Source organism: Babylonia areolata, chromosome 26 (genome assembly GCF_041734735.1).
Source record: "Babylonia areolata isolate BAREFJ2019XMU chromosome 26, ASM4173473v1, whole genome shotgun sequence".
NCBI classification, from domain to species: Eukaryota; Metazoa; Mollusca; class Gastropoda; order Neogastropoda; family Buccinidae; genus Babylonia; species Babylonia areolata.
The window spans coordinates 28,369,857-28,384,856 of NC_134901.1; the positions used below are offsets into that span (position 1 = coordinate 28,369,857).

At 44.0% G+C, this 15,000-nt stretch overlaps 1 protein-coding gene across 1 annotated transcript in view; it reads left to right on the forward strand.

The window, feature by feature from the left end:
* Positions 1 to 1,257, forward strand: part of LOC143300280 (uncharacterized) — a 4,631-nt gene extending 3,374 nt beyond the window's left edge. The window contains exons 3-5 of the mRNA XM_076613875.1: positions 1 to 251; positions 344 to 464; positions 741 to 1,257. The exon at positions 1 to 251 is cut by the window's left edge and continues 378 nt beyond it. Coding sequence (XP_076469990.1) covers positions 1 to 251; positions 344 to 464; positions 741 to 1,257 — 889 coding nt within the window. The remainder of the gene's footprint in view (positions 252 to 343; positions 465 to 740) is intronic.
* Positions 1,258 to 15,000: the final 13,743 nt, after the last annotated feature.

A 15,000-nucleotide genomic window follows, 5' to 3' on the forward strand; every position in this document is an offset into this window, starting at 1 on the left:
CAATGCCCGAGTGGGTTCTGACCACGACTCCTGGCCCAGATGCATTGGCTACTTCGATATTGGCAAACTGAATGAGAACGGGCAGAGGCTTCTAGAGCTTTGCTGCTACCACAACCTCTGCATCACAAACACGTTCTTCTCCACCAAGCCACACCACCGAACCTCCTGGCGACATCCCAGATCCCGCCACTGGCACCAGCTGGATTTCATCATCACTCGAAGGCTCTCACTGAGCTGCGTGCTCAGCACACGTAGTTTTCACAGTACTGACTGTGACACCGACCACTCCCTGGTTGGCTGCAAAGTGCGCTTCCAACCAAAACGGATCCTCCACTCAAAGCAGAAGGGCCGGCCTCGCATCAACACTGCCAGAACAGCAATCCCAGACACAATCTGTGCGACCGCTTCGCCAACTCCATCGAGGATGCCCTCAAAGACTGCCTTGCCGGCAATGCTGAGGAGAGGTAGATTCACATCCGTGACGCCAACTACAACTCAGCCACGGATACCTTTGGCAAAAGAGAGAGACAGAATCCAGATTGGTTCGAAGCCAGCATTGCTGTTCTGAAACCAGCAATAGAGAACAAAAGAGTTGCGCTCATCAACCACAATGGAGAGCCTTCTAAGACACTCGCAGCACTCAAGAAGGCCAGGAATGACACCAAACGGATCGCCAGACGCTGCGCCAGCGTCTACTAGCTGAACATCTGTCAGAACAACCAACTTTCCGCTGACTGCAGCAACATCCGTGGCATGTACGATGGTGTGAAAAAAGCCTTCAGTCCGTGCATAAACAAGATCGCGCCATTGAAGCCAGCTTCCGGCAACATGATAACAGACCAGAGCAAGCAGGTAGAGAGATGGGCGGAACACTACCAGGAGCTCTGTTCAAGAGAAAACATTGTCGCAGACACAGCAGCGGAGAGCACCGCCAACCTCCCTGTCATGGAAGAACTCGACATCCCGCCCTCTGAAGAGGAACTCGGCAAGGTCATCGACTCCCTCGCCTGTGGCAAAGCTCCAGGAAAAGATGGAATCCCGCCTGAAGTCATCAAGGCTGGAAAAAAAGACCGTGCTACTCCACCTGCACCAGTTCTACCGCAGTGCAGGGAAGAAGGAGCTGTGCTCCAGGAGATGCTTGACGCCAACATCATCACTCTGTACAAGAACAAGGATGATCGCAGTGATTGCAACAACTACCGTGCAATCTCCCTCCTTTGCCCGTGTAGTCCTGAGCAGACTGCAGTTACCTGCTGAACGCGTATACCCTGAGGCACAGTGCGGATTCAGAGCTGGAAGATCAACAATCGACATGGTCTTCTCCTTGCAACAGTTGCAGGAGAAATGCCGGGAGCAGAGACGGCCACTGTACGTCTCAGTCATCGACCTCACCAAGGCCTTTGACCTGGTCAGCAGAAAAGGCCTTTTCACACTGCTACAGAAGATTGGATGTCCCCCCAAGCTCCCGAGGATGATCACGCCTTTTCATGAAGACAAGCAGGGCACCGTTCAGCACGGTGGATCTTCCTCTGATCAATTCCCAATCAAGAACGGCGTGAAGCAAGGCTGTGTTCTGGCCCCAGCACTCTTCGGTATCTTCTTCTCGCTGCTGCAGTCCTGTGCCTTCAGCCAGTCGGAGGACGGAATGTATCTTCACATCAGAAGCGATGGCAGTCTCTTCAACCTGGCCCGCCTTCACGCTAGAATCAAAGCGCGACAGGTTCTCATACGCGAGATGCTTTTCGCAGACAACGCAGCCCTGACAACTCACTCTGAGGAGGCACTCCAGCGACTCATCAACCGCTTCGCCCAAGCATGCAGAGAGTTTGGCTTGACTATCAGCCTAGGACGTGAGTCAGGACGTGAGCAGCAGCCCAAGCAATTCCATTGGTGATTTCACACTCGAGGTCGTCGAGGACTTCACTTACCTCGGCTCCACCATCTCCAGTAACCTCTCCCTGGATGCCGCTAAACAAGCGGACTGGCAAAGCAGCTTCAGCCATGGCCCACCTGGCAAAGAGGGTCTAGGACAATCCCATGCTGGCCATCAACACCAAGATGTAGGTGTACCAAGCCTGTGTGCTCAGCACTCTGCTCTATGGCAGCGCGACATGGACTCTCTACTCTCGTCAAGAACGCAGACTCAACATATTTCACCTGCGCAACATCAGGAGAATTCTGGGCATCATGTGGCAAGACCGTGTACCAAACAAGAAAGTCCTTGACCAGGCAGGTATCTGCAGCATGTTTGCACTCCTGACCCGGCGCTGTCTGCTGTGGCTCAGCCACGTCAGGCGAATGGATACAGGCGAATCCCCAAGGACATCCTTTATGGCGAACTCGTCACTGGTTCCAGACCTGCAGGGAGACCTGTCATACACTACAGGGACATCTGCAAATGAGACATGAGTGCAGGCGTCATGGACCCAGCAGGTTGGGAGGTGGTGGCTGAAGACCGTAACAGCTGGAGAGGGACCGTAAAGGCATGTGTCCAGAGGAGCGAGGAGAATAGAGAACAGCACTGGGAAGAGGGAAGAGAGTGCAGACGGCAGAGGGCAGAATCCGTACCCTCTGAGCCAGGCGCGATTTTCACCTGCGACAACTGCAACAGAGCCTGCCGATCCAGAATCGGACTGTACAGCCACAGCAGGCGCTGCAACTCAACAACTTGACTGAACCAGGCGCAGAGTTCCATTGTCTCCCGAGACAGACGGACGCCAGCAATACGCCGAGAAGACACGTAAATATGTTTAAACACCCAAAGAGATACATTTAAGATTCCGTTTGCACATTCAGATTTTACATATTCAAGAACAGGGTTTTAAGGCCATACTTGAAAGAGCTGAATGCGGAGACCTGACGAAGCAATTGTAAGGTCCAGAGACAGAGAAAGAAGAGATCTGTGCATTTGACTATGGAGTATTGCTTTCTTTATTCTTGTTGCATTGCATATCAGATTGATGATTACCTTTGGCCTCTTGTTAAATTCTCCCATTTTTGTTTCTTTTGTTTAAAATGTTTTCGCTCTTCCTCTGTAGCCATCATCATGTCATTGTCATGCTGCATTGTTCTTCTATGACTCAAACGAGTCGATGGGAATAAACTCGTTGTTCATTGTTCTTTGTTCATTACTTGATGTTGACTGACCAGAGAATCTAGAGATGCAGGGTTTGCTAAACGCGCCGTCGGCTTGAAAGTGAGGTGGAGGAGAGAGCTCACACATGCACGCGCTCTCATCCACACACTCACGAATATAGCATGGGCTACAAACATATACACACGTGCCCGCGCACGCGCTCGCATGTAAACAGGCAAACACGGAGTTCACACGCGCACACACAAACGCATGCATTTGTTAATGTTATTGAGTATGTGTGTGTGTGTGTGTGTGTGTGTGTGTGTGTGTGTGTGTGAGAGAGAGAGAGAGAGAGAGAGAGAGAGGAGGGAGGGAGAGAGTGTGTGCAGAAGTAGAGATGCACGGGAGTGAGACTATGCACACACACAGATATATATATATATATATATATATATATATTTATATATATTTACACACACACACACACACACACACACACACACACACACACACACATATATATATATATATTATGATATGCATACACACATGCGCGCTTGCGCGCACTTATACACACACAAAGAGAGAAAGAAAGAGACAGAACGAGCGAGCAATCAATAGTGCTGTGTGAATAAACGCTATGCGTGGAATAAATAAGATAATTAACAAAGCCGGCTTTCTGCTGTTTAAGCCACTTATTGATTAAACAGATCGTTGATTCACTTTCCTTTCTGTCTACGGCCTGATTAAGAGAGGCCAAAGAAACACGCAATAAAGAACTACTATATATGACTGCAGACCTGACTACACAGAGAACACAATTTATTTCACATGTATTCTTCTCAGTGGTGTGTTTACCTGTCATTACAAGGTTATTTAGCCACGTACACATTTTTTCAGCATTTCATACATTGCAGCACTCACGCACAGACTCACATTCATTTCAAAGTGGTTATTATCATGTCTGATCTTTGTAGATAAAAACTGTCAAACACATGCATAGAAAAACCGATTGAAACCCCTTGTCGCCTTGTGACGGAAAATGTCAACTGAAATATATTGTGTTTTCTGTTGTTCCACTAACAACCTGTCATCCAAGAAGTGATATTTAGAGACTTTTCACTGATTTTCATAAACCATACTCGATTTGGATTTTAAAAAAAAGAAAGAAAAAAAAGTGCGTGTCCTGAATGCTTATTTACATTCATGCAGAATAGTGCATTCAGTTTACGAACACAGGAAATCATCAAGATGATAATGAGATATTGCACTTACATTTTTAGAAAAGAATAAATGCGAAAGAATCTCAGCGTAATGCATAATATACTGCCGTTGTATTTCAATAAGTGTTATTGGTTGGTGGCACAAGAAAAGAAGTTTTTCCTTTTTTTATTTTTATTTTTTACTGCAGTGGAGTAGATATTAGTTACTGAATAAGGACATTAGTTTCAACATTTGTCTCTTGGGATTGTATTCTTGTTCTTCTTGTTCTTGTTTTTCCGCGTTCCCCAAAGGAGTGTATTCAATTAACAATCCCGTGTCACGGTTTGGATCAGGATGAAACAGCACTAGGGTTAAAGCAGTGTGTGCAATGCGGGCTGCTCTGCCAGAGAAGTGTGTGTCATCATTTGGAAGTTTTACTTTTCCCTGTCTGCATGCATGTTTGTTTCCCTCCCGAAGTAGATTGTTTTAGGGACTTATTGCTGTGGTTCTTTTTCGTGCGCAAAGTGAATGATCCATAAAGGCCCCCAGTTCACCCGTTTCATCCCAAAGACTGGCAACCCAAAACACACATTTGAAGAAACTTCTAAACTTCCCACAGACAAGGTGTCCTGACCAGGAGGTACCCATTTGTACCTGAGAACGGAACCTGTTTCAGTTACAATGCCAGTGTCAAGGAAGTCTCTGTTTTTACACAATGATTCATTCAGTCAGGTCTCTGTGGTTTTTACCACATATGTGGCGGACAACAGCAGTGAGACACATGTGCCCGAAGGATGTGTGACGACAGAGATCTTCGAGTTTATTCCCTGGGACAACGAGGACAATGTTGTCCCCAAGGAAGTGGACAACATATTAAACTTTCTCTTTAACGGAATTTGTCTGCCGTTGTTGTTTATTGTCTCCTTCTCCACAAACATGATCAACATGGTGGTGTTCTATAAACACGGGCTGAAGGAACGAATCAACGCCTGTCTCTTCATCTTGTCTCTGGTGGACCTCATGTGTGTCAGTGTGGCTTTTGCTTACAGCTGTGATGTAACCTATATGTTCGTCGTCGGGAAAGGGGGTGAGCTAGGGCCCTCAGCTCAGTTCTTCATGCGCAATTTTTTGATCGGTTTATTCGGCATGTTGAGCGCATCTCAGATGGTGTACTGTGTGATAGCTCTGGAAAGGTGTCTGTGTGTCACTCGGCCTCTGCTGGTGAAAACGTTCATGTCGACAAGGACCACTGTTGTCGTGCTGTGGGCAATGGTGCTGTTCCTAGTCGGGTTTATCGTGTTCATAGGTGTAATGCAGTACAGAGTGCTGTGTTTGTTCGATCCAACAGATCACAGTGCCTCTTATATCAATTATCCATCAGACTTTTATTTCCGCCACAAGATGATAATAGATATTGTTTACAGCATGCTGATTGGTCTCTTCATTCCGGCATTCTCCTTTATCTGTGTTACTGTTTGCACAGTCCTTACCGCCACTGAACTGAAGAAACTGACCCAGTGGAGGGAGGCTTCATCATCTGCTGCCACTACCGTCACTTCACGAGACATAGCGATCACCCGCGTTGTTATCGGTACTTCCGTGCTGTTCCTGGTTTGCATGGTGCCATCCATTCTGATGCGTCTCTCATTTCTGTTGATACCCGACCTAGTTCTTGGGGGACGTTACGACAATTTGGCCTGGGTCATAAGACGATTTTACCAGTTGTCTGCGGCCATTAACAGTACTTTTAACTTTTTTGTTTATTACAGCTATGGGACTAAATTCAGGGAAACAACACGCCAGTTGTTTTCTTTTCGTTGTCATCGTGACGAAGCACGCGACAGATGTGTATGTAAAGTGTAGCAATACAAACACGTGCTGATGTTGGACAGAATTAAGGGCAAGCAGTGAACCTCCCTTTAAGCACAGTTTGTCACTAAGATAAGCTGTGCCCAGAGAGGTCAACACTGACCATAAATGGATGTTCCTGTGTGGACAAAGTGCTGTTGTTATCTCGTTCGTCATTTATCAGATGGATTCCCCCGTCTCCTCGAAGAAGGCGGCAGTGCGTCGCAGGTCCTCCAGTCCTCCGTAAAGCTTCCGGGCCACTGGGTCGGGCCAGGTTTTCTCTCGGAGCGCTTGGTGGAGCGGGCAGGACTGCAGCAGATGTTCTGTTGTCTGGCTGCCTGTTCTGCAGGGACACTGGGACAGTGACAGATGATCACGTGTGGCCACAGGGGGGAGGGGGTGTGGGTGGGGGGGGATCGAAATGAGTGACCAAGGAGTCATTCCATTCAAGCGGTGCAGATGATGTGGGACCATCGGTCAAAACAAATCCAACCGCTACCCCCCGCCCCCGCCCCCCCCAGGTCTCCTCCCCCCCCCCCCCCCCCATTAAGAAGAAGAAGAAAAAAAAACCCGAAAAAGAAAAAGGAATTCAAGTAATTGTCCAGTTCGCGTCATAGGCAGATGTCTTGCCGATTTCACGCAATAGGCAAATGAATGCCTATTTCGCGAAATGGGTAACAATTTGCCAATTGTGTGTAAACGTTTTCTGTTTGCACGGTAATTCTGTCAAATCAGCCCTTCACTTGGAATCGATCGGCAACAGTGATCAGTAAGTCACACACACACACACACATACAAACGCGCGCGCACACACACACACACACACGCACACTGGAGGAACTGTCAGCAAAGATTTGTCATGTGAATGTAGCATACTTGGTACATATTTAAAAGATATGAAAGTCATGGTGGCATATTGTTGTGATGAGTCACTGAAATCAGAACAGGCGATTTTTCATTATTTTTTTTATAGTAGATTCTAGTCAAGTTATCATGGGAAGCCAGTGAAGTTAAACGAGTTGCAGAATTTCCGTCCTGATTCGAACATTCCTCTCATATCCAAAATTATTGAGCATGTTGATCTGACTCAGCTGCAAAACCATTTCTCTCCTAACAATCTTCTGGAAACATTTCAGTCCTCCCACAGAAAATTCCACAGTACAGAGACTGCTGTCCTCTGTGTTCTCAATGGTCTGCTTACCAAGGCTGAAGAGACACTTGTTTCAGTGCTTTCTCTGCTTGACCTGAGTGTGGCTTTTGATACTCTGGATCATGCCATCCTGTTGGAAAGACTCCGAGTGTCCTTTGAATTTGATGGTACTGTCCTTGACTAGTTCGGGTCGTACCTGACTGGCCGTGGACAGTCTGTCATTGTCAATGGTGTCATGTCTTCTCCCCGCCTACTTGTTTATGGAGTGCCTCAGGGTTCGGTGTTGGGGCCTGTGATTTTTACTTTGTACGTTCAGCCTATCTCTTACGTGATTGATTCTTGTGCTTGTGACTACCAAGTACGCTGATGACACAGAGTTGTCCAAACGTTTTCATCCCACAGAATTTTCTACTGCTTTATTTGATGTTCAAATTTGTATTGAACACTTGCTGGCCTGGATGAACAGTAACGAATTGAAATTCGGTACAGACAAGACTGAGGTCATGCCAGTGGGCACAGCATCACACCTGTGTTTAGTGGACAGTGAGTTTGCTAACACTGAAGCTGATGGGTTCTTTTCAAACCTTTTGTCAACTACCTCGGTGTAAATCTAGACAAAACAACGTCTATGCAGCAACATATCAGCTCCATCTGCCGTGCAGCTTTTCTCGAAATTCGGAAAATTGCCAGCATTTGCTCATATCTTTCAAAGACTGCCATGGTTAGACTTGTCTCCTCTGCTGTTACCTCACATTTGGATTACTGCAATTCGGTACTTGTGGGTCTTCCAGCTGATCGATCTGCTGATTGCAGTCGTCTGCAGAAAGTTTAGAATAGCGTAGCTAAACTTGTAAGGCCAAAATCTAAGCGTGAGCATGCGACACCTTTGCTCAAAGAGCTGCATTGGCTTCCAGTTAAATTCCGCATTCAGTTCAGAATTGCCACGCTCGCATACCGCTTTTTCGCTGGTACATTCCCGCACTCTTCTTAGCTCACAACTTAGCAGCCTTCCAAGTCACTTCCACCTTCAGCTGGTAGAATACCTCGGGTGCCAAACACTAATCTGAAAACTTTCGGTCACCGATCATTTAGTTTCTAACCCGGCCCAGCTGTCTGGAACTCACTGCCTGCTGATCCGCGAAAGGCCCCTTCCCTGCACTCTTTCAAGTCACAGCTGAAAACTTTTTTGTCTTGCATTTGAGCAACAGTTTAGTCCAATGTGGGTCTGATTTGCTGTTATATGAGGGTTGTACTATTTTTTCCCAGTGTTATGTGTGCATGTGTGGCTGGAGGTGCTCTCTCTCTCTCTCTGTGTGTGTGTGTGTGTGTGTGTGTGTGTGTGTGTGTGTGCGCGCGCGCGCGTGTGTGTTTGTGTGTGCTGCTCATGATGCAAGGATGGTGGCTGTTTCTTCGCGGTTGACTCTTTTTCTTGTGATTGCTGCTTCTTTTTTGTAACATGTAATTTGTGGAGCGCCATGAGTGATTGTCTGTTATTTGAATTTTCTTGAGAATTGTTGTTTTGTTATTGTTTTATCTATTGATTTGTGAAGCGCCCACGATCCTCTCTGTGAGGGAACAGCGCTTAGAAGGAGCGCTTCATCATTATTTCTATTATGATTATTCAAGTATTTTGTGCAGTGATGTTGCTCTCTCGTGTTTACGGAGCGCGAGTCGGAGTGCATGATTTTTTTGTTTTTGTTTTTGTTGTTGTTGTTGATGCTTTAATGTTTGTTTACATTGTTGTCAGGAGGACCAGCTATGAGTGAACAGTCTAACCTGGATAGCATGAAAGAAACAGCGAGTTCATAGGTGGTAGTAGTGAAGTGGAAAGAGCTAGAATGTTGCCTTATCTACGTAACTGACGCAAGAGAGTGCGACACATGTGTCGGATGAAGTGCATTCGTGGAAAATGTTTCATGTAAGCTGACGCCAAGGTTTCCAACAGACTGGGAGAACGGAATGCCACAGCCAGAGATGGACATTGGTATGGAGGTGATCTGGTTAACCTTTGATTTGATACCAATGGAGATGGACAAACTTTCCCAACGGCTGTGAAGGCGGAAGAGGATGAACAAAGGGCAGGGGGAGCTCTTATCCTGGGCTGAAAATCCTCCTAGGAGACGGGACTCCGAAGAAAAAACCTGCGCCTGCCGAGGCCGTCCTACACGTGGCAGTATCTGCACCTGTGGGACTGTGAGCGTCGGTAGGCGAGAGAGTGGGTAAGGGACTGCACAACTCCTCTTCACTAAAAAAAAGGCCACCTATGCTGGTCAGGCACGCTTTCTGGGAAACTGATGTCCTTGACCGCTCTCGCTGGAGGATGCTGTGCTCTAGTGGCATAAAGACGTTTGAAAACAAGAGAACGCTGGCCATTAAGGAGAAGCGTGAGCAAAAGAAGCAGGGTTCAACTTCTGGAGATGTTTTCCCTTGCAACACCTGTGGGAAGTGCTGCGCATCCAGAATCGGCCTCTTCTCCCATATGACGACACACACCGACAGATAAGCCTGCCTGCCTACTCATCCGTCGGTCCGACGGGAGACTCCATCATCATCATCATCATCTACCCAGCCACATCATCAACACTACCTTTCAAACGACATGCAAGGGTTGGAAATTCTTAGGGAAGACAGAGTTATAGAGCTGAAAATCAACTGCACGTATACCGAAATGTTAAGAATGTTCTAATTGTCGAATGATAGTGCTGAGAGGCTGTAGGTACACAGAAAATAAAACTGGGCCTAAGACTGAACCCTGTGGCATTCCATTTCAATCCATAACTTGTCAAATCATAATAATTTTTTTTAAATCTCTTGTCATCTCGTATAACATCTCTGACAACTCCTAAAAACCACAGGGTTGCAGTTGATAGCATCTGTACACAGACGATTTGAATGTTCTGTCTGATTTCAACAAATTTTCCATTAATTTCACGCTTTATGACACATGAAAACCAAGCGAGAACAATTAAAATGACCACCAGGATCTTGAAATTAAAATAATGGTGCATCTGGACTGCACATCCAATCTGTAATGGGTATATGAGAACACGATGGCGAGCAGCTTCCGTAACTGCTGGGCTGTTTCCATTGAAAATAGCCCCCCAGAAGAAAACTAAAAAGTTGCAGAAAACTAGGTACGATGTTTAAGTTTGCTGAAAGTGATTAAAGTGACGCCCACTCACCCACTGACTCACACCACCCATCCATCCCGAAACTCCCCCTTCACACACACACACACACCAAATGTAACCACACAGCGCGTTAGCTGCCGTTCCCTTATTGCAAATAACAATCATGATTAGTAATGCACAGAACAGTTCATGCATTTCATACCTTGCACCGTTATACTTTCAACATACATTGCTCTGAGATCTAAGTAACACATTTTTTTCCCCATTTTGGAATGTTCATCGTGTGATTGTTTCCAGTTCTTTCCAAACATAACGTGGCAAATACCTTGTATGATCTGTTAATAGATTTACATAGGTTGTCAACACTGGTCTCTACTTTTGTTGCATAAAGTGAATGATATGTACAATGGTCCATGGCATTTTGCTGAATGAACGCACGAGTGATTCGTGTTTCGCTGGTTTTTTGTTTTTTTTTCTTCAAAAGGCAAATCGATACAATCATATTTATTTAGATCTGAGAGCGAAAAAATGTTGTGATCAAAACGCGCTCGCTGTGACAAAGATGTGTTTCGCTTTGATCAAAACGACAGATTCTGCTCCCAGATCTAAATAATCTAATCCAAAATCTAATATTTCGAAATTATAACAGAATTCGTGCTATTCGTCGAAGAAAACAATATCAATAACAAAAAAAACAAAAACAAAACAACAACAAAAACAAAACACAGACAAAAAATTCATGGAGATGATGATAACAAAACAACAATGAGAAGAAAGGGCATGAGAAATCGAATCATGTTTTGATTTTTTCAGAAGCCATACTTGTTATGCGTCAAAACATGATTTGATTCACTGACTTGTTGGTAGCTTTCGGCTGGGTTTGGCTTGTCGATATCGTATCACAAAGACACAGCACTATTATTGACTTCTTAATGGTATTATCAAGATGAATAGAAAACGTGAGCTGATAAATATGATATATTCTACACTTAAGAAATATTTCAACGAAAACTGTTCACAATGAAAAAAGCGAGACTGCCACAAATGTTCGTCTGCAACGATCGACGTCAGCTCTCGCGCGCCCAAACGAGAGCGCAGCGTCAGACACGGAAACTGATGACAGAAGCACATTTTCACAACCAAATTACGAGAGATTATGCAGAAACCTTCATCATTTGATTTTGGCAGACATGTTTACCACTGTATATTGTGTCATATCCGTATAATTTTGCTTGAGTACCTTTCAGTTTTGTCCCATTCTTTCCACTGACTGCACTAGATACTGAGTGAAGAAGTGGAGGAAGCCATAAGATGATTGAAGAGTAGGAAAGCAGCAGGCATCCACATCATGCCAGCTGAACCGATGAAACAAGGTGTGTGTGTGTGTGTGTGTGTGTGTGTGTGTGTGTGTGTGTGTGTGTGTGTGTACTGAGAGGTATGTATATACGAATGTATGTAGGTCTATGTATATATGTAGGTCTATGTATGTGTGAATAGCTGAGGAATATTTTGTGACATCCCAAACGAACAGTGAGATTTGCGCGCGTTTTGCCAAGTAACAGTTCGTGCACAATATTTTGCATCTATGATTATTCACATTTTTGACCTTGACTTTCGTTAAAGGTCACGAGCCGGAGGTAAGAGACCGTTTGAATTTCTGTTCTTAGTTTTCTGTTGTTGTGTCTTTTTTGTGTATGTGTAGTTATTATATGTATTTGTATTTTGTATAAATTTTTGTATTACTTTTTGTAACAACAGATTTCTCCGTGTGAAATTCGCGCTGCTCTCCCCAGGGAGAGCGCGTCGCTACACTACAGCGCCACCCATTTTTTTGTATTTTTTCCTGCGTGCAGTTTTATTTGTTTTCCCTATCGAAGTGGATTTTTGTACAGAATTTTGCCAGGGACAACCCTTTTGTTGCCATGGGTTCTTTTACGTGCGCCAAGTGCATGCTGCACACAGGACCTCGGTTCATCGTCTCATCCGAATGACTAGCGTCCAGACCACCACTCAAGGTCTAGTGGAGGGGGAGAAAATATCGGCGGCTGAGTGGTGATTCGAACAAGCGCGTTCAGATTCTCTCACTTCCTAGGCGGACGCGTTACCTCTAGGCCATCACTCCACATTATTATCATTTTAATTTTGTTTCAGTGATACACAAAAAACCACACACCTATATATAACTGTAAGATTTCTTGAAATACTACAGCTTCTTAACTGACCTTCAAATATCAAGGTGGCATGAGAGAGAGAGAGAGAGAGAGAGAGAGAGAGAGAGAGAGAGAGAATCAAATCAAATCATGTTGCTTATAGCCCATGGCCCAGCCATCCGCAAGGGGCACAGACAAGGCAGAAAAAAAGGCACAGAAAAATACAGACACACAGAGATTGAAATAAACGAGATCCAAACGAAAAGTATTTTTGAAATATAGAAAATAATTTAATGCAGAAATTTATTGTATGTTCACGAAGCAGTGCAGACATGACAGCACCATATGATTGAGGGAAATGGTGTTGAAATTAGGGAGAACAAAAAAGAAAGAAAGAAAGAAAGAAAACAAACACACACACACACACACACACACACACACACACACACACACACACACACACACACACACACAAAGCGGGAAAGAAAGAAAGAAGGAAAGAAAGAACTAGAAAGAAAGAAAGAAAGAAAAACAAACACACACAAAAAAAAGCGGGAAAGAAAGAAAGAAGGAAGGAAAGAAAGAAGTAGAAAGAAAAAAAGAAAGAAAAACAAACACACACACACACACACACACACACACACACACACACACACAAACGGGAAAGAAAGAAAGAAGGAAGGAAAGAAAGAACTAGAAAGAAAGAAAGAAAGAAAAACAAACACACACAAAAAAAGCGGGAAAGAAAGAAAGAAGGAAGGAAAGAAAGAAGTAGAAAGAAAGAAAGAAGAAAGAAATACAGTCATAATAAACAGAAAGAAGAAAAGGTAAAGAAAGAAAGAAAGAATGAGACAAATACACATAACGATAAACAGAAAGAAAGAAAGGAGGGGGTGCGGGGCGAGGGGAGGAGGTGGGGGGAGAGAAAGAAAAAGATAAAAACTCCGCCTCCTTGCGTCATAAAAGTGCTTCAAAACAGATATGACAGTGATCCAAACATGAACGGACAAACAAATCCTGTGCTTCAAAACAGATATGACAGTGATCCAAACATGAACGGACAAAACAAATCATGCTCAGTCAAAACGAATGTGCCCTGTGATGGTAATGATAACCGATGTAAAAACAGACCAGAAAAAAGAAAAAAACAAAAAAACAAAAACAAAACAAAAAACAAAAACGAAGACATGCAGACACCAAGTAAAACAGTGAATTATTCACGATCCGCACAAAACGACACATTGTTTTCATAACAAATGAATAATGACATGAAACATGTAATACACTCAAAAACATTGGGTAATGTACAATGATTATTAACCAAATCATAAACATGAAAAAACATATAATATACACATAAACACTTGGATAATGTACAATGATTACTTTTAAAACATGAAAACTTCTAATAAAACAGAATATACGAGTTTATTTAATTAACTATAAGCCAAAAGTGCAATGTTACTAATGTGTGTGTGTGTGTGTGTGTGTGTGTGTGTGTGTGTGTGTGTGTGCGTGCGCGTGCGTGCGTGCGTGCGTGTGCGCGCGTATGTGTGCAAAGCATTTAAAAGTAATGTACATCTTTAATCATCTGAATTATATGCAAAAACGTCCGAACCTTGTCTTCTTTTTTTTTTATATAAATATTTTTTTAAATTTTTAATATTTTTTTTATATCGTATCATTAACAAAACAACAACAAAAAAAACACACAAACAACAACGACAACAACGAAACCAACTTCAAACCATACGAATGACCAGAAAGGTATGCCATAGTAACTTTTTATACACACGGAGTCGCGATGGCTCACGGGTATTGCTCTATGGGCAGACGGTTTGGGTTCAAATGTGTATAAAAGTCCGTATTATGCCCTCGCTTTGTCGGCCCACCTACACAAAGAAAACAAGGGAGATAAATGTTACTGGATGTTCAACAAGGGAGATAAATGTTACTTGATGTTCAAGTGGCAAAACAGGCAAAAGTTGTTTTTGTTTGATTGTGTGTTTGTTTGTTTTTTTTCCACAACTTTATTCAAATTTTACGTTTGGAAAATTATATACGAGGAATATGTCTTAGAGTTCAGCGTTTTTAGGCAATCAAACGCCTTTGTCCTGAATTATAACCGGGGCCAGTCATCAATATTATACCTATGTCGATCATTCACTGTGAAAAGCTAGGTCTGTTGATAACAATTCATTCGTTTATCTAACAGACTGATACATGATAATAAACAACAGCTCTCAAGTAGCTTACGTCTCTTTGAAATAAACGGCGTTTTGTTTACATCTGATTCACGGGTTCACGGTTAAAGGTCCTATCGCTTTTCACGGCCATCGGAGTATGGAATTCATATCCACAAGGCTCCACACACAAAGGCGGGGCCCAGTCCTCTCCTTCCTGTCAAGTTAACCTTCCCCAGTCCAAGTCAGGTACCCGTTC